The 23,493-nt window shown below is 39.9% G+C and overlaps 1 protein-coding gene across 6 annotated transcripts in view; it reads left to right on the plus strand.

The window, feature by feature from the left end:
- Window positions 1-23,493, plus strand: part of EPB41L5 (erythrocyte membrane protein band 4.1 like 5) — an 84,909-nt gene that overhangs the window by 20,070 nt on the left and 41,346 nt on the right. For 3 of the 6 annotated variants that reach the window (XM_053403051.1, XM_053403062.1, XM_053403068.1), the window contains 11 exons: window positions 431-551; window positions 1,076-1,163; window positions 2,065-2,153; window positions 3,191-3,260; window positions 4,725-4,894; window positions 6,076-6,182; window positions 7,049-7,076; window positions 8,360-8,402; window positions 8,668-8,783; window positions 19,356-19,528; window positions 19,917-20,005. In XM_053403051.1, coding sequence (XP_053259026.1) covers window positions 431-551; window positions 1,076-1,163; window positions 2,065-2,153; window positions 3,191-3,260; window positions 4,725-4,894; window positions 6,076-6,182; window positions 7,049-7,076; window positions 8,360-8,402; window positions 8,668-8,783; window positions 19,356-19,528; window positions 19,917-20,005 — 1,094 coding nt within the window. The other 3 variants (XR_008332189.1, XM_053403076.1, XM_053403086.1) reach the window with 3 other exon arrangements.

Genomic DNA, 23,493 nt, shown 5'->3' on the forward strand with positions numbered 1-23,493 from the left:
TGCTGCTTTTTACATTTTAAAAGACTGCATTAAAAATTTCATGTTTGTGATGGTAAAAAAAGAAAGTGATCTCACTAAGCATCTGCAAGTCTGAGTATCTTAAAAAAAGAGGAATGAAAGAAGTTAAATAACAATGCTAGTTCCCCCACCAACATACAGTTTCAGCAGTAAATGAAAATACTCTTCCATATAAGTTTTTGTTTGTGTCTATAGTTCTTCCAAAGCTGATTTAAGATTCAGTTTTAACATACCTGTACTAAGATCAAAATACTGATTTCCTATTAAACTGTAAATATTTAAATGAAGTTTTAATTATCTTTGAATAAATGTTCAGTGTGTCAATGAAATGAGTCATTGTAGGCACTTCGGATTTTGCCATTTGCAAATTTGCTTTTGCTAGAATTTTCTTGAAGTATTCTTCTCTTTCCAGCTGAACTTGGTGACTACGACCCTGCTGAACACATCCCTGATATAGTTTCAGAGTTCAGGTTTGTGCCCGAGCAAACTGAAGACATGGAACTCGCCATTTTTGAGAAGTGGAAGGAATACAGGTAAAAAATCTCAAATGGTAAATTGCCACATCCATCCAACGCATACCATTGTATGCATTGCTTGCTTTTGCTGAGTGAAAGGGGACTTTAAATTCCTATGAATACCTTCCTGAGTGTTGGTGTTGTATTTCTGTTGAGACAAACTAGAACATAGTCCAAAAGCTGCCTTCATTTTCTGAAGCAATCACAGCAAGCTACAAGACACATCTAAGACCAGATAGTATCATCTGGACAATAGGGTATGCATTTTATGCAGTCTACAGCCTTAGCACTTCTTGATGTTATCAATACAGCTCTGTAAGCTTCTACAGCTTAATTTAGCAGTTCAGTATTTTCTTAGCCCCTTGATTTCAAAACAAAACTCAAGTTGGCCATTATTAAAACTGAGTCGAGATGAGCACTATTTGGCTTGCTCTACATATATCAAGTTCCCCTTTTTTGTATTCTTTCTGTAACCTCACTTTTTTATCAAGGCATGTTATTTTTAACTTCATGTGATTTTTGTGTAATATAAATCATTTCAGGGGGCAAACACCAGCTCAGGCAGAAACAAATTATTTGAACAAAGCAAAATGGCTGGAAATGTATGGAGTAGACATGCATATAGTCAAGGTAAGTTTATGGTTGTAGGCCGTGCTTTTGGGAACGTTATTTTTAGTACTTCTATAAGCATAAAAATACCTAAACTTGCAGTCTTTGTAGCAATGAGTGGGATCTGCTTCTTATAATAGCCTAGTCTGCTTACCTATACAAGTTACGGAGGACAATTTAGTTAATACATATCTTGCTGTGCATCTGCCAGAAATGGCTATGATCTGAAGCTACTGCTTATATACCCAGCTGCTATAACAACAACCACATTTGTGAGCTTACCAAAGGTGGGCTGCATGGCTGGGTGGGGACTTTAACCCTGGTCTCCCATGTCAAAGTCCAACAATGGATCTCTAGACCAGACACAGTGAATTTATTATCCCAGTGTATTTTGTAGCTAAGAAATGAATTGCTCTGAAATTCTTAATCATAATGTTAAACATATTCAGAATAAATATAAATCGCGGAAGTCTTGAGAGATGAGTGCTGAAAATAAACTGAGATTTAATATTGTTTGACTTAGGACCAGGTTTGTAGCCTAATGTTAAGTAATTCTCAAGAAACCACAAATGATAAAGCATAAATGTAGCTTTCAGTGTAGATTAATATAAGTGAAATGTTCTATGTAACTATGTATGTTTCTAGAATTCATATCTGTCAACTTGGCTTGATCAAATCCTCAGAGCAGTAGACAATGTCCTTATAAGCAGTGAAAATAATATCCAAAGATAAAATATTTAATAAAACAAAAAATAATAATAGAATAAATGCTTGGTAAGGGGCTTGTTAATAACATCTGTGACTAAGGCCTTTAATTTTGCTGCAGTATCTTAACAGTGAATGAAAGTATAATTAAAGTAACTTGTACCAGCATAAAGTCACATCTGTGGGAATATTCTAATCTAATTTGTATCCCTCTTAGGCAAGAGATGGAAATGATTACAGCCTCGGACTAACACCCACAGGAGTTCTTGTGTTTGAAGGAGAAACTAAGATTGGATTGTTCTTCTGGTAAGCAGAATAATTTATAAAATAAATTATTTTAGAGTCTGCAGCCTAGCCCTAGGCTAGAATTTGTAAGTCTTGTAAGCAAGCACGGTTCTATGTTGGCATTCTCTGTGATTTGCCATAACAGAGCTCTAGGTGTATTGTGAATGGGTGGAATGATTCTTGAAAATGGCAGTACAGCTATTTAGTTTGGGCTTTTGAGAAATTAATGTCTGTGTTAGGCTGCGTGTTTATATGTAAAAAAGAGTGGTTTTTCCTGAGAGTGCAGATATGTCTGGGTGTGGGACATTTATTCAGTAGGATGAGTGTATACTTCTCATTCACTGGAAGGAACTAAGAAACTGGTCTACATGAATCAAGCATAAACATTCAAAATCAGAAAATTCAATTAGAATTTCCCTTTAAAAAACTCATTTAACATTGACATTTGTGTTAAAGCACCCCATGGTTAAACTTGTAATTTTTAAATTTTAATTTATAGCACAAGATAATAGCTGGTGTTCTTGCCATTACATAGTGTCAGGGAACTGACATCGGAGCCAGAGGCGGAGGCAAGGCTCCCAAGCGATGCTGGAGAAGGGCCCAGCAGGGAGAGAGGCAGCTCATCAGCTGGGGAAAGAAATCAGCGTAACACCAGGGATAAAGGGGGGCAGATGGGGGAATCGGCGAGGGGGCTCTAGGACTCCTCGCCGGAGACCAGCAAGGAGAGCACAGGTCCTCCGCTACCCACACCCACCCTGCGCAGAAGACTTCCGCGCAGGGAAAGTAGGCGTAGACTTGGCGTCAAAGAACTTCTTTGCTGGAAGAAGTTCAAGAAACACCCACTGACTGATTCTGCTAGTGACTGAACAGCCACGAAGTGAATGGCTGTCCAGACAGAAAAGGTTTAACCAGGCAACCTAGCCTAGAGTGGCGGTAACTTACGCACGAGCAACCCCTAAAACCATTACACATAGGTTTTTACTAGGTGCTGTATGAATTGTGGTGCAATTGCAGTAAAGTACATACATCTTTTGCATTTTAACTTTTTCCCATTGCAGGCCAAAGATCACTAGGTTGGACTTCAGAAAGAATAAATTAACACTAGTGGTGGTTGAAGATGATGAACAGGTAGAAGGAAGTCTTTGTTCATCTTGCTTCTATTGTTGTGCGTTAGTTTAAGCATAAGTATCGTAGCCAAAATAAATTAAGGATGGTTGTGGGTGATAACGTAAACATTTTTCCTATTGATTGTAATAGGCAGTTAGTGAAAATTATTGTTTGAAAGTGAATAGTGACCTGTCATATTCTGAAGAGACTGTCCTTAAAATTTATTTTTCTAACCAAGAATGAATAATGAATAACTATTACAGATAGTTGAAACATTTACCTAATTGTTGAAACATAATATCATTTTAACACCAACAGGCATTGTTCATCTTTTTGAAGTAACACAAGTGTTACTTGATCTCCTCCACATACAGTATTAGTATTCTTGTATTCCATTCTTCCACCAAGTTACTCAAGCCAGCACTCGTTTGTTCATCTGCCACCCCCTCCAACTTTATCCTCATAATAGTCCAATGAGATATAGGCTGAAAGTTACTAGCCTTAAGATCAATCACTCAGTGAGAGCACCATGGCTGAATGAGGATTTTAACCTGGCTACTTCTCCCAGGCTAGGGTTCAGTATTCTAATCACTAATAATACACTGGATTTCAAGAGTGATCTTTAAGTTTCTACCAATAGTAATGTGAGGTTTCTTCCTCTTTGCATTTGATAAGGCATATTGCTACAGAAGTAGCACTACCGTTCTTTGTTTATATTAAGTATGGAGAAATTTGGCTGACTTTGTATTACTTCCAAGTAAAAATATGTTGGATTTTAAGTGCCTAATTAGTGTGTGTTGATTGATTTGGTAAAGAAACTAGAAAATCAGCCTAGGGGAAGGCAGATTGTAAACACTGGTACTCCAAGCCTTCTTTAAAAAGAAGTAAAAAATGGTTTTAATAAATAGATGTCAACTATCTTGAAGAAACCACTTGGAAAATAGAAATGCAATCTTTTGCATTCTGTTTGTCTTCTTCTTGTCAGGCTACTCAAGTTGTTGAAAACCATTATTCTCCTCCCCACTCCCAATCCACAGTCAGCACAAAGTATAGCAGCTCCTATGTCAAGAAGGCAACATATCGCTCAGCAAGGTCACATGTCTTCAGTTGTGGCTTGGCATTTTTAAAGAAGTTGTGCAGTTTTCCCTTTAAGTGACTAGCGCTGTATAACATGTTTTATAATTGTAATGCTTTTTTCTGTCATAATAACAAAAAAGATAAACTGATCCTCTGCTATTTATATTTTATCTCTCTGGCTTATTCTGTGTCAAGGAAACAGGAAGAACTTGTTATATCAGTAATGCTATAAAATACTGAGAGCACATTGTTCTCTTCAGTATTTTATAACATTCTTGGTTGAACTTACCTTTGAGTTATGGGTTCTATGAATGCCTGCAATTCGTGACTGTAGCTGCGATAATCTGAAGGTAGCATTCATAGTAGTTTTCTAAATGCTCCTGTGGTGGTCCTCCCCCCCCCCCCCAGGGCAAGGAGCAGGAGCACACTTTCGTCTTTAGGCTGGATCACCCAAAGGCCTGCAAACATTTGTGGAAATGTGCAGTCGAGCATCATGCCTTCTTCCGCCTCCGTGGACCCGTCCAAAAAGGTTCCAGTCGGTCAAGCTTCATTCGGCTGGGGTCAAGGTTCAGATACAGGTCAGCAGTCTCTTTTGTTCAATACCTTCTTCCCTGACTTTTTCTCAGATAAGGCACAGGAAAGAAAGCTGGTCCGTGGTTTTGTTTGTAGTAGTCACTACTCTAGGTTCCTATTGGCATAAAGGGAAAGGATTGAAAGAGGCACTTAGCTCAGTCAAAATATTCTGTAGGCATGGAAAATCTGCCGCGTGTTAAGCCTTTCTGCTGCTGTGTTCTGCGAAATACCAAAGCCTAACTTTTACCTTGGCCAAATCCAGAAAAGACTGAATTTCTAGATCTCGTGATTAGAGAAAGAAGCCTGAACTGTTTTTGCATATGCTTCTTTATTGGAGGAAATGGATCTGTAGTTACTCAGCTCGAGTATACATCCTTCCCTACTTTCCCTCCCCCATTTAGGGGATAAAGCATTAAAAAACATTAAACTGAGCCCATGAACAGATTGGTAGTCAGAGGAGTCAATGTAATATTGGTGTCTTCAGATCTGATGATTGGGCTCCTGTCAGCAGTTCAGCTGCTCATTTTGAACCAATTAAGTTCCCAAATGCTTTTCAAAGGAAGCACAGTGTGGAACACATTACACAGTGATCTAAGATGGTTGTAACCATTGGATGTGGAACTGTGGCCATTTCTCTTCTCCAGTAGTTATAGCTGGCTCACCAGTTGAAACTGTATTGAAAAGGGCTATGTCAAAGAGCACTCCCATTCTACAAAACTGCTCTAGTAGGTACTAGTGAATCCTTGAGTTTTCTCCACCGCGTCTTTTGACTGACTCGCACACAAAGTGTAGAGATGATCTAATGGAAGTGGGGGTAAAGTTTAGCTTCTACAAATGTAGGTTTTTGTGATGAAACTGATATTTTTGGCACAAAATATATACAGTTGCAGTAATTATCAGCTGAGTGCACATATGGACTATAGTTTTCATCCTATTCATGTTTCTTGTTTCATTCCATTTTTCCTTGTCTCTGTTTTGTTCTTGGATTTTATACTATGTCATCTGGTAAGGATCATGTCTGTTTAATATGATTATAGAATCTAATAGTATGTATATAACTGGCTTTAAATAAAACAAAAGCACATGAGAACTAAGTGTTTAGAAGAGCAAGGATAATTGGGTGCTGTCACTTACATCAACTTTTCCAATATAAATGTTTTCTCTTGTTCTTTCCACTTCAATCTAGTGGGAAAACAGAGTACCAGACAACAAAGACCAACAAAGCCAGACGATCGGCATCTTTTGAAAGAAGGCCTAGCAAGCGATACTCAAGGAGAACGCTACAAATGAGAGGTAGCTTGACTCATTGGTAGGCGGTGCCACTCGACTTGATCCAAATTACTACTTTGACTTACACTAACTAACATAATACCTGATCCCCATGCTGTAGCTTAAACTGTTTTTGAAACTAAAAGGTGCTTAATAACTATTGTGGCATGAGTGTAGAGCCTGATGTTTCAGAATATCAAATCCACCCCCTTGAGTTCCTAGAGCCAGTATCTTTGGATCCTTGCCCGTTCTACAAACAGCATACAATATTGTTAATGGGGCAATTGCCTGGACTTTCCTTCCCTGTCTTCCAACTTATCCATTGTATTTACTAGGGCTGTGCCAGGCACCCGCAGTTCGGCTCAGGGCCCAATTGGTGATCCTGATCATGCTCAATCTGGGCTATGAGCTGGACTTGGGGCCTTTCATAGTTCTAATGTTTATTCAGCATTTGAAACCCTAATGAACCATGTGTTTGATGACAAGGGAACTCTTACCTGCATCATCTTCTCTCCCCCACCTGTTACTGCCTGAACACTCTCTCCCCTTTTGGCAATCCCAGACCACTCCAGGTGAACCTAGGGTGCTTGGGGCTGCTTCAACCCAGTCTAGACAAATCATGGATCTGCCAGAATCCATTTGGAATCTTGGATTTGTCTGGACTGGATGCAAGGCCCTAGTATTTAGTGGAAGTGTCTGTGAAAGGTGGTAAAGCTGCATGATAGGTAACCCTACAAATAGTATATACCTATTTCCCCGCACATTCTAAGTTTTAGTCTGTTTTAAAGTGTGTCCCTAACACTTTGCACAAGTATCTTTGGAAAAAAATAATGCAAGCTTTTTGATATTGTGTAATTGATATATTGGACAATTTTTTTGTTTTATTACAGGAAACACTCATAAATCTGAAGAAACTAGGTAAGAGGACCTGTCGGCATTAGGCTTCCACAGTAAAGATTTATTCCATGAATATGTCTTGCTCATCTCTATAGGATTATCAGGAATATTCTCTGATAATATGTTAAAAGCCCCTTTCCTGTTGCTTACGTATTTTTTCATGAATTAGACACCATTCAAATTAAACAGTAAAACTCATGCAAGGCAGAGAGCTTAAAAGCTCTTTCTGTGCCACATTTTCCTGCCATGGAAAGAGCTTTGTAAGCTCTGCCTTGCTTACCAGGCTCTGGGAAGGTCTTGCACAGACTCTGGAGATCTCACAAGACCTTGGGATAACCCTGCAAGATTTCCCAGGAGTCCACAACCTCCCAGTGCCCAGTACGCAAAGCCTGTTTGGTGTGCTGGCTTTGGAAATGTAGGCATGGTCACACTGGGCTTGTTCTGACTATACACAATTTTGGCTTCACATGCTACCCCCCCAGAGTGTAACCCCCCCACAAGATGCGATCCTACTGTACTTATTTTTTTACTCCTTTTCTTAGTTAGTGAAAGAGGTAGGTAGCCTCATGGGAGTCTGCCATCTTCCCTCTACTTATTTTTAATGGTGGTATTAGGATATCATGGTATGTTCACCCTAGAGCTAATCAATTCTATGTTTGACTATGCATGTTAATTAACATTGCTGATTAAAATTGATTTTAAAAGATGCATGTCGTTTCACTGAAAGTTATTAGATCAGCAGTGAATTTTTTGCTGTTGTTGAAAGAAGTGCTCTTTCATACCTGCTTTTTATGGTGTGGTGTTTGACTTAACAGATCTGTGCAAGTTAGCTTCATGTGGAAACCACAACAACCATTCCTTGATGGAACTGGAAACATACACAGATAAGATAAATTAATGTGTTTTGGTTCCAGGCATCAGGGCTCAGTATTTCACTCTTACCATCATTGAAAATTTGGCTTTGGTTTATTGCACTCCTACCCCTGTTCATGCAGATTGGTAAGATTTGCCTTGATAAGTTCTGCCTACCAGAACTTCATATGGATTATGATGGCTTAGGAAAAAGTCCAGCATATGTGTGAGATCTTAGTGTAAAACAGTCCAAGTAAGGGCTGCCTTGGAGTCAAGTGATGCATACAAATGTAAATACAGAAAATGCTGGTTTGGCCTCAGTTTTATTTATTTATTAATGTCCCTGTTGCTGATCCTACTTGGAGCTGGCAGACCCAGATAAGCCTTAAAATCCTAACAGTTTGATCTTTGATAAATTAACTTTAAACTATTGGTTTTTTTCCCCATTTCAGCCTTCCAAATAATGTTTTCAGCCAAAATAATGGATCACAGCAAGTAAGTTTGTCTAAGCTGTTTACTTAACATTTTTCTAAGTTTTTGCATCAAAAGTAAACTAATCTCAAATGCAGTTGCCTTGACCTCAGAATTTAGAACCTGTAGTAAATGGAAAGTTGGATCATTTGGTTCTCTTGGCCATAAATGTTAAGCTAATATGAAAATTTACAAACCAAAGTAGAAAACCTTGTGTTCTCATTTTCAAGGCTTAAAAAAACCCAATGAAGGCAAAACTACATTTTTGCTTTGTATTTTGTCTTTCAAGAACTGGAGTGCAATGCCCGCCCTACCCTCAGTTACAGCAGTTCCTTCTGGGCCAGTCTTAGTTGAAATAGAAAATCTCCCACGGAGTCCCGGGACCAGCCAGCAAGACAAGAAATGGTGCGTCACTCTGGTCTCACTTTGCTCTGATTTGGAAATGATGAGTTATTGGTCATTTCACATACCTTTCCTGCAACTGATATTGTTCATATTTGTGTCTTCTAAGAAGAATATATTGTTGTGGGGGTCATAGATTGTTCTTTTCAGCCTAATTTGGATACTTTGTCAATTCATAATTTGCAGTCCCAGTGTTGCTGGGTAGCACCTTGCTATTCTGCACCCTCATTATGTGTTCCCGCAGTGAAGTGAGTTGAATGACTTGTCCTTCAACCAGGATTGTGCTCTAAGTTCTGGCCAGATGAGAAAAGCCATACTTTTCATTACTGCAGGCTTTTCTTCAAAAAAAATTATAAAACCATCAAGCTTCACAGCTGCAGGTTTTTGGTTTTTGGTTTGTTTTTTGCAGTGACCAGGAGGGGTTCACTTAAGAAAATGGAAAAGGTTGCAAATAAGAGCTTATATTTCATTTAAATTCCTTTTCCTGATGGTCCAGGCTCTGGCTATCCATCAAGATAAGACCATATTACTTAGCTTTCAGCCCCATTCTGGCTCAAAAATACTTTTTGCTTCAAAGGGGACAATTTAATCTTGGAGAAAAACTTTTAATTCTCTCAGACACTTTGAAAAACTGCAGCATTACAATGCAGTAGACTTAAAATTTATCTTAGGCTGTTCCATCCATGCAGTGAACCTTTGACATGTGATCATAATCTGATTTGTTTTGCTTTTGTACAACTTATTTATTTGATCTCATTTAATTTGTATGCTATTTAATTGTAAAGAAACATACTTCGAAGTGGTTATAACAGTGATACAGCAAGTATCGCTAATTTGTGGTCCTAATTGTTCAGATGTATTTGTCTTTTATGCAAACTTAGCTAATTGTATCTGTTGACTTAAAAATGCTCTTGACTTTGGCTTTATATCTTGAAGCTGTTCTGAGCTATGATCAAAAACATAATCAAAAGGTGCTTTCTCTTTTCTCTTGCCCTTGATTTATCCAGTGTCTGAAATTGGAGGTTTTTCTCTTGAGCTCTTGGTTGCTCTGTCAGTTTCTTCCTTCCCACTGGTGGTGATTGTAAGGTGGTGATACTTTATTTTTTAAATTCTGTTTTGCCTTATTGGTATGATGGCCTGTCTTGCATAAGCTCAGTATAACTGCTGTGCACATGCTTTTTGGTAACATTCTTGTGTGTGGTCTTTAGACTCCAGCTCCAAACAGCTCTGACTATGCTTTAACAGCCTTCTAGCGATTTATCAAGGAGTTGCTGCTTCTAAGAATATAAGTGGTGTATTTAGAAATGTGCACAGCAGTGATTGTGCTGTGAATTGCAGAATTTGGAAAACTTCAATTTGCTCCCGTTCTCCCTCTAAAATGGGTGGGGAGCTGTGGACCTCCAGATGATGTTAAACTCCAAACCCCATTACCGCAAACTGTTAGGAGTCAGTGATCAGGGATGGTGGGAGTTGCAGTCCAGCATCATATTGCTCGAGAGGTTTTCCCTTTTTTATACCCAGTACAATTGCGAAGAAAAGTAAGTGTGTGGTAACTTCAATTAAGGCTTTTGCCACATGTAGTTCCCTTCATTAATATTAATTAAAATTTCAAAGTGTGTATAATCACATATAGTATATACACATCTCTTCCACTGAGAGAAATTGCTAATTTGGCTTCCCACCACAAGAGCCTGCTGTAAAATAGGCATATATGAGTCAATAGGGCGGTCAGATACAAAAGACAGCAGAGTCCCTGCACTTTTAATAGCTGTGTAAAAGAAGGAATTAATTATAGCAGGTACAGTTGGTTGCCCTAGATATACATATGGGCTACACACTCCTATACCACTGCTATGTAAAAAAGGACCATTTTGGAAGTACGGTAGCTGTTACGAGCTACAGAAACCTTAATAGATAAGAAAGGGTTGTTTTTCACCATAGTTCCTGTTCCATCAACCCCTGGATATTATAGCTTTTCCATCCATGTGTTGCAGTGGTCTATTCCAGACCTTAGTGGCACAAGGAGAACTTTTTAACTGTAGCAGACGTGCATATTCGATAAAACTTGTCACACAACCTGTCTGTTTATCCTCGCCCTGTGTGCCTATACTGGCTCTGGGCGCTTGGAGGAAAACATGGACCATGTGTTCAGAACTTCAGGTGTAAGTTCGCTTCAGCAGTAGCCCAGTATGTGATATGGGCAGTATATTGATTAGATCCTACATCACCTTGGGATTTTGTGGGGAAATCTGCATTCTTCCATTTCAGAATTAAATATTCATCAAGCAGCCTACATTTTTGTTATTCTGCATGGTACGGCCCAGTTCACAGATGATGTTAAAACATTAGTTTAATGCAAACATTAAATGCTCATTTTTGGCTTACTCCTCATAGTAAGCCACCAGTGATGGTTCTTGCACAGCACTAAGCCAACATCTGGTTTTGTTTAATGGTGGAACAGCACAGCAGCAGTGGGAGAGGAGTAAAATGGACACTCATGAAAATCCTGCCCCAGTATGCTGCTTGTTCACATTAAACAGGTGTTTGTTTCTAACTATGATTTAATGTTATACATGAACTCGGCATGTATGTATGCATTTTAACAGGTTGTGCTGCTATTCTCAGGGGTCAGGGGAAGGGGAAGCAGTAAAGAATTGTTTGGAGCTGTATGGTCAGTCAAGTGTGTTGCGTTCAGTCTGAAGTTTGGAATGAGATTAAGCTGGATGCATTGATGGAATGTGTGTCTCTGCTTGGAGGAGAGCGACTTGAATGTCTCGATGCTGCCTATGGGGCTTTCCTGCATCAACCTCTTATCCCTTTTAATTGGTCTGGTCCCACAGCTTGGCTTTGGTCTTGCTCCTTTCACTTCATCAGCCTTCTTTAGAGAATTTTTATTTAAGCTCAAAATTGTTAGAACTATGGTGCATTGAACTTCTTAATTTGGTAAAGGATCTGAACATTTTTAAAGGAATGGTTCTTTGCATGTATGGAAATGTGGCTGTGTTTCATTATGTCATTTTGAGACATAATTTGAGCTGCAGTGCTGACAGTGCCACTCAAAAGGATAAGCAATGCAACACCATTCAGAGAGCTAACTATGAGTTCACATTTTTTATTGTGGAGGTTCCTAATCTATTGATTGTGAAGACAAGGATATTCAGTGTAAACTCCAAAGTTAGGTTTGCACTTAGGTTTTACAGGATTGTCAAGGTTAATTCCTGATCATAAGGTACTATTGAAATCTTGCTCTGTGTTTAAGGGGCGAATGAGCAGCCTGTGTCTTCTCAAATTCACATTCAATTTTAAACATGTTTGTTGCTGCCTTGATAGTGGAACAGAGCAGATGTGGGGCTAGGATGTCAGGTGCTGGTGATCCATCTTCAGGGATTACCAGCTCCCATGAGAACAAAGAATAGGGCCATCTTGAGCAGACCTGCCCAGATGTTCCAAGTTCCACTCCTACCCTCCATTAGGCTAATAGATATTAGTCTAGGCTAACAGTGTGAACACCTGTAGGGCCTTATGTAGCTGTACATGCAAAGACTTCCACAAACTCTGGAACCCTGAAATTTATTGCTGGCAGCCATTATGATGAGCTGTTCATAAAATAAAGGTGGTGTTTGAATTCATACGGCAATGAACCAGATACTCAACATAAGAAACAGGAGTTGATTTGATTTGAAATTGCTTCTAAAGAAGGCTTCTTTGCAATAGGCTTGGTATCTTGCATGCTTTTCAAATCTCCTTTACTCTGATGTGCATATTCTTCCTGCGATGCTGCTTGATTGCATAGTGATGCGATTTTAGTGGAACATTACAACAGACAGAACTGTCATACTGTATTTTCCAAAATGGATAAGTTGATCAGTAGCGGTCTCACAACCATACTGATAGGCTTTCCCCCAGTCTTCATTGGATAGTTGTTGTACTGTCAGTAGAACTACAGGCTTTAGGGCACAAGCTTTGAATATGGTTAAATATTCAGCACACACATATACATGTGTACACCCACACACTCCAGAAACCAGCCAAAGACTATCAGATACTCAAACTATCTAAGAAAAAAGCCCTGAGAAAACTCCCCTCGTGTATACAGTAGCACCAAAAGTGGCATGGTACTGTTGAAAATAATAGTTATGACTGTTACTAATTATTAGATTGAAGGATTTAAGAATTCTAAAAGTCTTGTTCAGTTGAGTTGCCTTCCTTAGCTGGCTTTGGCAGCAACACTCAATTCAATCAAGTGTTCTGATCAAATTTAGTAGGAGTAAGTGTGGGAGACAGGAAGCCAAGCAAAGGTTTTTACTAATCTCCTGCATTCTTAGGCAGTTTCCTGGTCAAAACCCCCACAGGCATTATAGTTATCTTTTGCTGTCATCCAAAATGGGCATTCCTAAGTTTTCTTTGAACACACTAAGCTTTTGGGAAGTGCTTCATTCCATTTTAAAATCAGTTGTTATGCCAATAGGTAGGTGTAGAAGTTCAGATCTATAGATGCATTAATACAGTTAATTTTAAAATACTTATTATTAGGAAATTTGGAATTCAGAACATAAAAGAATGTGATTCTGAATCCAGCTAAAAAGCAAACTTCCTTGATGTGTAATATTAAGGAACCAAGTGTCCAAGATATCTTCAATATGGAGCAACTCCAGCTATGCTCATAGGCATTAATTAGCAGTAGAGCGGAGGAGAAAAAACTAGCCCTTCCTCTTTCTGAAGCGCTAAAGATTTTCTGTCATAACAAGATGGTTTTCCAAGACCATGCACTAATCAGAACTGGGCAAGTCCAGGACAGCTTCATTCATTAACACACTGTGTCTGTGTTAATGTTGAAAATTGCGCATATCTAAGAAGATTGATTTTACAATTTCCTAAAATGAAATTTGGGTACAGAAAAAATGGCAGAAACCATGCCAAGCAAGCAGGATCCAGATCAGTTAATTCTGAATAACATGTGCATGAAATACTCTTGTTTTCCCTGGCCATGTTCGCATGCCATGTTAAACCATGGTTTAAGCATTATGTGGATAAGCCTTCCTGAGCTCAGAGCGTCAGGCTTCTGCATTTTCCCCCTCCCCTCACTTGTGCAGCAAGGATGAGGACTTCTTCTGTGTTATCTTTGCTGCTTACCATTGCATATGAACCAGAGGTCCTGGTTTAAAACAAACAATACAGTAATTAGTTACACACGCAAACTTCATAATCCATGGTTTGAAGTTGACTTGTTCAGAAACTAGTCATGCGAACTGGGCCACAGTGTTTATGGTGAGCTTCTTTATCATTCTTCTTTGCTTCAGACTCAAAAACTATTTTCTGATACGTCAAAGTAGTTCTCCTGTTAAGAATAGTATGTTTGTCCTAAATGTTTAACAGTGTCATTTAAATCCTTTATCGCTGCTGTGCCTATCAGGTATTTTGCTTAAAGAAGGAATATAGTGTTAAGCCTGCACATTTAGGCAAATCTATAGCCATTCATATTATAGTAAGCCATGATAAGCCAGTGGGCTGGATAGGTATCTGCATTCATTTCTAATTTCATTTTCTGAATGGAGTAGATGCCATGTGAAAAAGTGGGGGAGTATTCAAATTAACTGTTGCATTGGTCACCCTGAAACCAGCATGACGTCATAGCAGCCGTGGAGGGTTTGACTTGACAGTCCACAGTTCCATTTCATTAAACCACGCATTGTGCTTGCCACTAAACAAGTTTGTTCTTGCTAGTCTGCCACTTCCTCAGCTACCTCTTGCTCCTTCCATTCTCTCTCCTCATTTGTGTCTAGATACTAACTGTGCCTCATCCCATTCCCCAAACCAATCCAGGCCCCATGATGCTGGTGACTGCTGTCAACGTGGTGGAAGTGCATGGAACGCGTGGTCCCCACCCTCGGCCCACTCAGTGGATAGACACCACTACCGTGACTTTGTCCGTGACCGCAATGTGAAGAATGCAGGAATGTACAGACAGGCTTTTGGTTCTGGTGTCCAAACCTCTGTGACTGACCTGTAGGACTTTTGACCTTTAGGAAGCCTTGATTGTTCCCTGTGGCACCCTGGAACTTTGAAGGACAGGAGAAGACATCTTTTAAAAATAATTAACCTATGTGCTGAAACACCTGAATATGAAGGAATAGCTTTCTAGGTATTTCTCTTTCCACTTAAGAGAAAATACCTTAAGTTTTTTCTTAGTGGAAGAAAGGTTTAAATAGCTTCCTTGGTTGTAACAAAGCTGCATATTCTAACCATAGAAACTATATTTTGTTCTCAAAGTGTTTCAAGTAAGCATAGCTACCATGAGCGGTTTAATTGTGCTTGACATGATCTTTTAACTGTTTTATATTTTTTAAAACAAGAGGAGATGGCAACTGGCAGGTGAAGGCTGCTCCTTTTTAGTTCTTCTGCACTTTTAATTATGTGCCTAACTGGATATTAAATAGAATTATACTTTTGATATTAAAAATAAAAAGCTTTTAAGGAAACCTGAAGGACTCTAAGTAGGTTGTCTGAGAGTGTCTTTCTGAGATGTTTTGCTTGAATGCAAAAACCTGTTCAATTGTGTTTTCTGGAAAAGCATGTCAGCTTGCCAGTATCCTTATTGGTGTGACCAGTTCAGGTTGTATGATGTAGCTGCATGTGACCAGTTTTCTTTTGCTTCGAAAATGCTAGTTCAACAATGCAGTAACAGCAAAAACAAAGAGGTGCCTCCCTGCAATCTCAGGGGCTGAGAATCATGAGCCATTTACATCTCCTTCATTCCTTATCTTCTTTGGAAGAAAAATTGTTCTGCAGCCTTCCCAGCTTCCCACATGTCAGTTTGAAGTCCATGACATTAGATAATTCATCCCTTAGAGCTTTTCTAATTTGAAGGCACAGGCATCTAGGAGGCTGCAAAGCACTGGAAAAATGTTTACTATAAAGAAAAACACAGAAAACTAAAGCCAGCTTGCAACAATAAACTAAGTTCAATCCTGCACCAACAAAATTCTAAAGAAAACAGAAGCTTCTTTTGCAAGGGAAGAAAAATTAGGAGGGCACAGATGTTGGCACAGCTCTACTTTACACTGCATAGATGCAATGTTAAACCACCTAGAAGGGTTGTAGAGGGTTTATTTGTAGTCACTCCATTGAAATGTCAGATGATGCATAGCAATGATTGCTCTGGATTAGAGAAGCTTGGAGTTAAACAATAACAAACCTTAAAAACAAAAGTTGAAAAATAGCCAGCTTTATCAAGCTGCACTTCGTTTGTGGTTATTTGCTTAAAGATAAATAAACATTAAAAGGAGTCCAGGGCATCTAAGCCAAGTCAGTTACTAGCCTCACTTTTTGCCAGCCCCTAGAGGTATCAAAAGACTTAAAAAGAGGCTCATGCTACCCTGAGCACAGGGCAGGGTTGGATTAGAAAAATGTGTCCCTCTCCCAAATCCTGCTACCCTCTGCCCTCAGTGTTACACTGCCTGTGCGGAGCTCCCTCTTCCATTTTGTTAGGGGGATCTCTACTTATGGAAGCCCACAGAGAATCCCTAAATGGAGCGTTCCAGGAAGGGGGCTGAGCTGACCCAAAATCTTCTGGATCTCAATATGGGCCCGCTGCGATCACTTGATGCTTTTGCCTGCTTTCTTCCCAGGCCAGTTTAAGTGATGTGGCTGTGTACACACTTGCAAACTGCTCATCATTATGATTGGAAGATGGAGACATTGTGAAACATAGGAACCTTAGAGGCTACAAACATCATTTCCCCATCCTGGATGGAAGCCTGTGCACACAGCACAGAATACTTTCTCAATATTTGTTAAGTAGGGCGCATTCTAAACGTACTGTACCTCCCAAGTCTTAAAACCCACCGGCAGCCATCTCTTTGGCGCATACCTCTTTGTATGCGTGGATCGGGGCACTAATTCAATCATGGTATTAGAAATGTACTAGAAAAATCACACCTCGTTTTATTTCCTAATATCAGCCAGCCATGCTGGACATGATGAGAAGCAGATATTGTGGTCAGAAGTTCCCTCTCACACACACACCATTATGGTTAGCATAGCACTTTGTGTATCTTTGCCGGCTACAGGATGTTCTCCTCCCTGTTAACTATACTGTGCATTCTCTTGCGGGGAGAGTGCACTATAGTTTGGGAACCACAGCACTACAAGGTAATGTATTAATCTCCATTATGTGAAAATCAACGAATGAAATGGAAGTTGAGAATCAGTGAAATCAATAAAGCAGCCTAACTTCTTAGATTGTTTTCTATGGGAGAGCAGCAGTTCTCTTCATCACAGAAGATAACTTCTTTCCCATTCCACCCTCTGGGTCTCCTCCCTCCCTACTCCCCACCTACATAAAATGTGGTTGTGATCTGCAAGTTATCCACCCCAGACTTGCACAAAGCTTTGGTGAGAATTGCACTCGAGATTTGGGTTGGGATGTCATCAATATTCTGATGACACTTGGCTGCATCTTTTGTGTACATGTTTTGATTCCAGAGCAGTGGTGTTTCTGACAATAGTGATTAGTACCAGAACTAAAGTGGATGGGGGCAACCAAACTTAAAGCAGACATGATAGCAGTCCTGTTGCTTAGAGGGTCTGGAAGTATGAGAGTAAGCTGCTCTGGATAATGTTCCAGTCTCTTAGAGATCAGGTCACAAGTTGCATTTGCTTCTGGATGTCCCAAGTGGTGGGGGTGCTTTTTATCAGCTTTAGTTTGTATACCAGCAATTACTGGTTTTTTCAAGTCCTTTGCCCACAGATTGTATGCCATGTATAGTCTCTGTGCTATTAAAAAGTGGAGAAATTGGGTGGGTGGGACATACAGATGAATTATGCATAATGATCTACAGCAGGTGAGTGGATCTGACATTTGCTGCTGCACTGCAACATGCGCAGGTAAACTGGGTCAAGCAACCATTAAAAATAAAAGTTAAGATGGCAGGGATGGCAGAGCTTCTGAAACAGGAACCTTTTGTACTATTTGGCTTCCCATAAGATTTAGAACCCTGGATAATCAAAGTTCTAAGTCATGGGGGGAAACTCCATGAGTACAGGATCTCCCTGCTTTAAAAGTTTGCCCTCATGCACCAGAGGGCATAGAGACAGATGGTAGGGAACCTTTGGCCCTCCAGACATTGCTGAACTGCAAGCATGACCAATGACCACAGGTGGTGGGCGCTGGTAGTTCATGAACATCTGAAGAGCCAAAGCTCTTTTGAGCCTTCCCTTGCTCTCCTTAGCTGTTTGTTATATGAAGAAACTGAACAGCCAAATAGAGTCAGTGAAGAAGGTTTTTCTTTGATACATGGTAACTTCATGAGATGATCATCATGAAATGTAATCAAAGGTTGCAGTTTTCCCAGTCTAGGTTGGGGAGGGTATTATAGCAAGGGTGGTGTTTTATCATGTGTATTTGGGAAGAGTGCTGCAGGAAAATGGAAGTGAAAGATGTTACCGCAATAATTGTTGTGACATGAAGAGTAAAAGAGAAGTGCTGTGTACTAAAGATTGTAAGGAGGATGAACAGAACACTTCCATTCTACTTCTTAGAATTGTTGTTGTTGGCATCAGTCTATCTTGAAAGACAATGGAGCGCACCTCTGGGGGCAAAGCCAAACCGCCAGAGAATCACAGCTGTGGCTGTGGCTGCAGTAACTACTGCCTCCTACATTGTTTTTGCTGTGTTAGCAGCACCAAAGTGATCTCTCCAGGGCGCAAGCCTGGGCGGTGTGTATGGACGTCTTGGGACAACATTAATTACATAAGATTGCCATCTGTATCCAGATCTTTTAAAAACAACTGTAAAAAAGCATCTGCATTATTAGCATGCCAGCTTCATTACAGATCAGGAAAAGCGCACATCAGTGGTTGCCAAATTGGAGTGCTTTGTTTAAAAATGCAAATAATCACTTGCTTAGGTGTTCGTGGTTTGCCTGACAGGAAAAGGTGGGTACCACAAGAATGTTCACATTCTAGAAAATAATTGTGTAATATCTGAGAGGGCCTCAGTCATAGATAGCACGGTGTTATGCTATTTATTTAAAGGATTATACTCTGCCTGGAGGAAAAAGCCCTCTCAAGGTAGCTTACAGAAATCTTTAAAAGCACATGCAAATGCCTGACCAATCCATACACTTTGTGATTTTTTAATTTTATTTTTAATGCTGGGTTGGAGCTTAAGGAGCCCTGCAGTTGTACTTGCATAGCACACAGCAGAAGGAGGGAACCCTTTTTCAGCTTGAACACCACATTTCCTTGTTGGTAACTTTTGGGGGCGCTGCATGGTGGATGGGGCAGAGCCATAGGTGAATGGATATGACCCTTCTCTTTTCTAGTCATGCAGAAGTCAGAGGTTTCTGAGCACACATCTCTCTATCCAGGCAAGTAAGAGGCATTGTCTCAGTTCAAGGACTTCATTCCAGCAAAGCAAAAGGACTTAGGGAGGGCCTAGATCAAAAACGGTGTGGGTTGTCCTGAGGGCTGCATCAAGAGGCTCCTAGGCCTAAAGTTCCCCACCCTTGCTGCAGAAGCTTGCTTTGAATTGTTTGTGCCTAAAACCTTGTTTCCTTTTCATATCCCATGTAGTGTGCCCCTGATTGTTGATTTACTGGATAACAAGGAATTGTTGGAAACTTGTATTGACAATACTACTGATTTTCCTCCTGCCGGAGGGTCAGCTGAAGCTTTGGAACAAACGGGTCTTGGCTTCACTCCTCTTGGCACAAAGGAGCAACCCTCCGACAAGGCGGATCCTGTTGGTAAGGAAATGCCTTACCATTTATTGGGACATTTAAAATACCTGCTTACTTGTCTGTGATACTGCAAAGTATCTGATGTGTATCTGGAAAGTATCTGGAACGCTGTAACGTTCAACAAGGATTGTGATCCTTCCTAACCTACCAACGTGAGCTTATCTGCAACAGATCACAGTTCTTAACAAAACAGTAGGATTTCCAGATGCTTCCAGCTGGTGCATATGCAATACTCATGTATGGCTGCACAGACGATGTTAAAAAAGCAGATAAATTACAGAATTTTCTGTAGAAAAGTGTAATCCTGGTTTTAATAATTGACAGAAATGACAAAAGATTTTCAGAGCGCCATTCCAGTCTTAGGTTGACTTATATCCTATCTCTATTTGAGCAGGTGAGGATGCATCATTGAAACTCAAGCGGCTGGAAGCAGAACTCAACCCTTTGCTGGTTTCCCAGTCCAACATAAACATCAACAAACAGGTACTGAGTGTTCATTCCTCCCAAAGTTACTGAGTGTAAAGTTTAGGTTTCAGTGAAATTTGTTACTTTCCTGCTCTTTAGCCCTGCCTATAGTCTGTTTTTGGGAAACCCCTGTAAAAGCTGAATAGATGCACGTGTGAATCTGATAGAAATTCTCTGGGATCTTCCTGAATAACCTAGACTGGTTTACAGTCTGAGAGGCACCATATCTTGTTGGGAATACAGCTCCTTTAATTGAGAACAGATTTCCTCCTAAGACAGACAGCTTCTTGCAGGAGAATTTCAGCCCCAAGGAGTCTCCATGCTAGCGCATGGGTTACTGGCTCCCTGACCAAACAGAAGAACCAAGTGCATTTCCATGAGTGATGTGGAGCTGAACATCTGCTCCCACTCTGAGGCCCAGGTCATGTTCTCTAAAATAATTCTCATGCAACAATCTGTCTTAGCAGCATCGAGGAAATACTGTATGCGCTGACAAGGTCCACTAGATGCCAGCAATTCATGGGAACGCAGGGGATATTTTTTCGTTCCCTGTGTTCATGCACGTCACCATCAGAAACTTTTGGGGTTTCAGCAATTCACAACACACTTTTTTCTTTTGCCTGGTTTGGTGGGGATTTTGGTGCTTTAAGTCTACAAACAAGCATGTTAGTGTGACCCTTGTCATCCAGCTGCATGCAACCAACAAACTGATTTTATCAATGGGGGAGAGGGAAACTAACATCATATTCCTCCTCCACTGTTCTTGGAATCAACTCCAGCACAGAATCTTCTTTCTTCTAGCTAGCAGTGATAATGAAGGAAAGCCTGTGACTAGTTACTCCTCCATCATTCCTAGATCTAGCTAAAACTCAACAACAGCAGACAGAATCCTGCATGGCCTTCTAATCATTTAATTGCTGTGAGACCACCGTGGGAGCCAATTTTTGGTTGAAAAGCAGGATGAAAAGGCAATGAACTAATAAATAATGGGTCTTTTTTGCTCGCTCTTTAGTTGGCAGGAGTAGCAGAGCATTGTAGCTTACTGAGAGTATTGAGGAACATGCAGGTCCTCATGGTTGTTTCTGTTTTCTGGCCTATGTTGAAGCACCTCACAAGGAAAAAGTAGTTACTTCTGAATGCTCACGTTTTCCTCAATGGCTTTCATCTGCCTTGTGCACAGTTCATGGCTAGTGTATTATAAAGATTACACAGTCTGTAAGAAGATTAGCCTTGGGGTTCTTTTCTGATGGCTCTTCCTCATAAACAGAAGTAAACACAATCCTGATCAGTGTCTAAGTCTGTTTTTTATTGTGCTTCAGCTTTAAAAAATGAAGAAAACAAGACTTCAAGTGATTAAGGAAATGAAGGTTTCTCAAACGATAATTAAACTAAAAATATGCGGACCCCCATGAGTATAGGTTATTTGTTCAACTTATGTATTCAGTTTATATTAACAAACAAATGCCATATGAATAGAACTAATGATTTTGTGCATGTTGGTACTTGCATAAACTAGGTTCTGTGTTAGGGAGTCTTACACTGTGATTAAAAAGTGTGGAGGGTTATAGCTGCCTTTGCATAACTGATGTGTGGATTTTTCAAAATCAGACTGTCCTATGCAGGGAACCCTTAAATCCAGAACAGATCACCATGTACTTAACCTGTTTTGTTACCATTAAATGGATTCTTTTAAGAGTGCCAAGTTATGTTTTCTTTTCCTCAGTGAAGGTGCAACTCATTTAAGCTTTATAAATCATCATTTCATTTGCATCCAGAAGCACAAAGTAACACAGGAACCCTGTGTTACTCGCTGCCGTTTCAAATGCTTACAAAATTGTGAATTTAATGCTCATATACAATAATGCAGATGTGGCCTAACTTAATTGTAGCTTTTAAACTTTTTAGAAAAGTTTTTTTTGCAGAAATGCTTGTATGTTTTATTTCATTTTGTACCTTTTTCCATAGGCTGGGGGTGGCTCCACAGCCATTTGTAGCGTCTGTCCCTCACTGCTCAACTTATTTCCTTCCCACACTAACCTTAACCCTCCTTATGTACAAAATATTCATATAGCAAATAAGCAATTGTACCCGAGGGCTAAAACTTGCTAATTTTCTGGACTTCTCAAGATGGTTTAATATTTTACTATTACTTATGATAGCATAATGTAGGGATAATGCTGAAGTCTTGTGGGAGGACAGACCTTCCAACAAGCTCAGCAACAAGATGAGAACCACAAACCATTGGCTCTCTATTTAGCTGCAGAGGTTTTATCTCACTGCAGTGGGTCCTATAACTTCCCCCCAAATGGCATTCTGAAATACCTTCAGATTCCTTTCATAAACTGATGATGCAAATAGTTTAAAATTCAGTTTGCTTTGCCAGCATTTATTTTCTTGCGTTAGGACGGCAGTGAAATATTTTGTTGGAAAATAATCTCCCTGTTTCATGTTTGAAACTGTAGTATGAATGGCCCTATTCTTACAAGAGAGTTGCTGTTGTTTTTGGCAGCTTGCTGGACTGGAAGCTTGCAAGGTTGGCAGTGCCAAGATCTAGACAATCATGCTGGCACTGAAGGGAGCAATTAATTTCTAAATGCACAGGCATTCCAGTTTCTTGAGTTTCTGGAATGTAGGGAACAATGCAAGTAAAACTTCATTAGTGATTTTTTTAAAAATGGCATTTTGTAAGATAGATACTGAGCAGTAGGTGGAAAAATGTAGCTTGAAAACATGACTAAACTCCATAAACACACCCATAGCTGGAGAAGCACATCAGAACGACTCTGCTGCTCCTGGGACCAAGTCAGCTCTTCTGAGTCCTGCTTTCTCTCTGGAACCCTTTGTGGATGAGTTCACTTTTAAGGGCATTCTACAGGGGAGGGGGTAATTGTTCTATTGAAATCCAACTCTTGGAAGATTAAATACAACAGCAGACAGATTAAATAATCTGGACTTCGCTCAGCAACCATTGTGTCTACAAATCACTATAATTCTGGTTGGAAGGCAGAAAGAAACCAGAGAGGCAAAAAGAATATTGCCTCTCCCCATTTGGACATCAACAAGGAAGAGGAAGGAGAAGAGGAGGGAGCTCATTTGGATAAAATAGTATCTTAACAGGAAATGGATTTTTAATGTGGAGGTAAAATTGGAAAATTACTTTTTGCTACAAGCATTTACAAAGTTTATGGGAATCAAAAATTTCCCCCCTCACCCTGGCCCCAGTACCTTTTATTTTGTTTATTTATCAATACTTTATCCCACCTTTGCTCCCAAGGTGCTCAAGGCAGCATATACAGTTCTTTCTCCCTATTTTATCCGCACAACAACCCTTAGGTAGGTTAGCCTGAGAGACTGTGACTGGCCCAAGATCACCCAGTGAGTTTCATGGCTGAGAAAGGATTTAACCCTGGTCTCCCAGGTTCAACACTCTAACCACTATACCATACTCACTCTCTGTGTTTCCCTTTTTATCCCAGTTGTATACCTGCACTAATAAGCATGTGTTA

This window comes from Podarcis raffonei, chromosome 1 (genome assembly GCF_027172205.1).
Source record: "Podarcis raffonei isolate rPodRaf1 chromosome 1, rPodRaf1.pri, whole genome shotgun sequence".
NCBI lineage: Eukaryota > Metazoa > Chordata > Lepidosauria > Squamata > Lacertidae > Podarcis > Podarcis raffonei.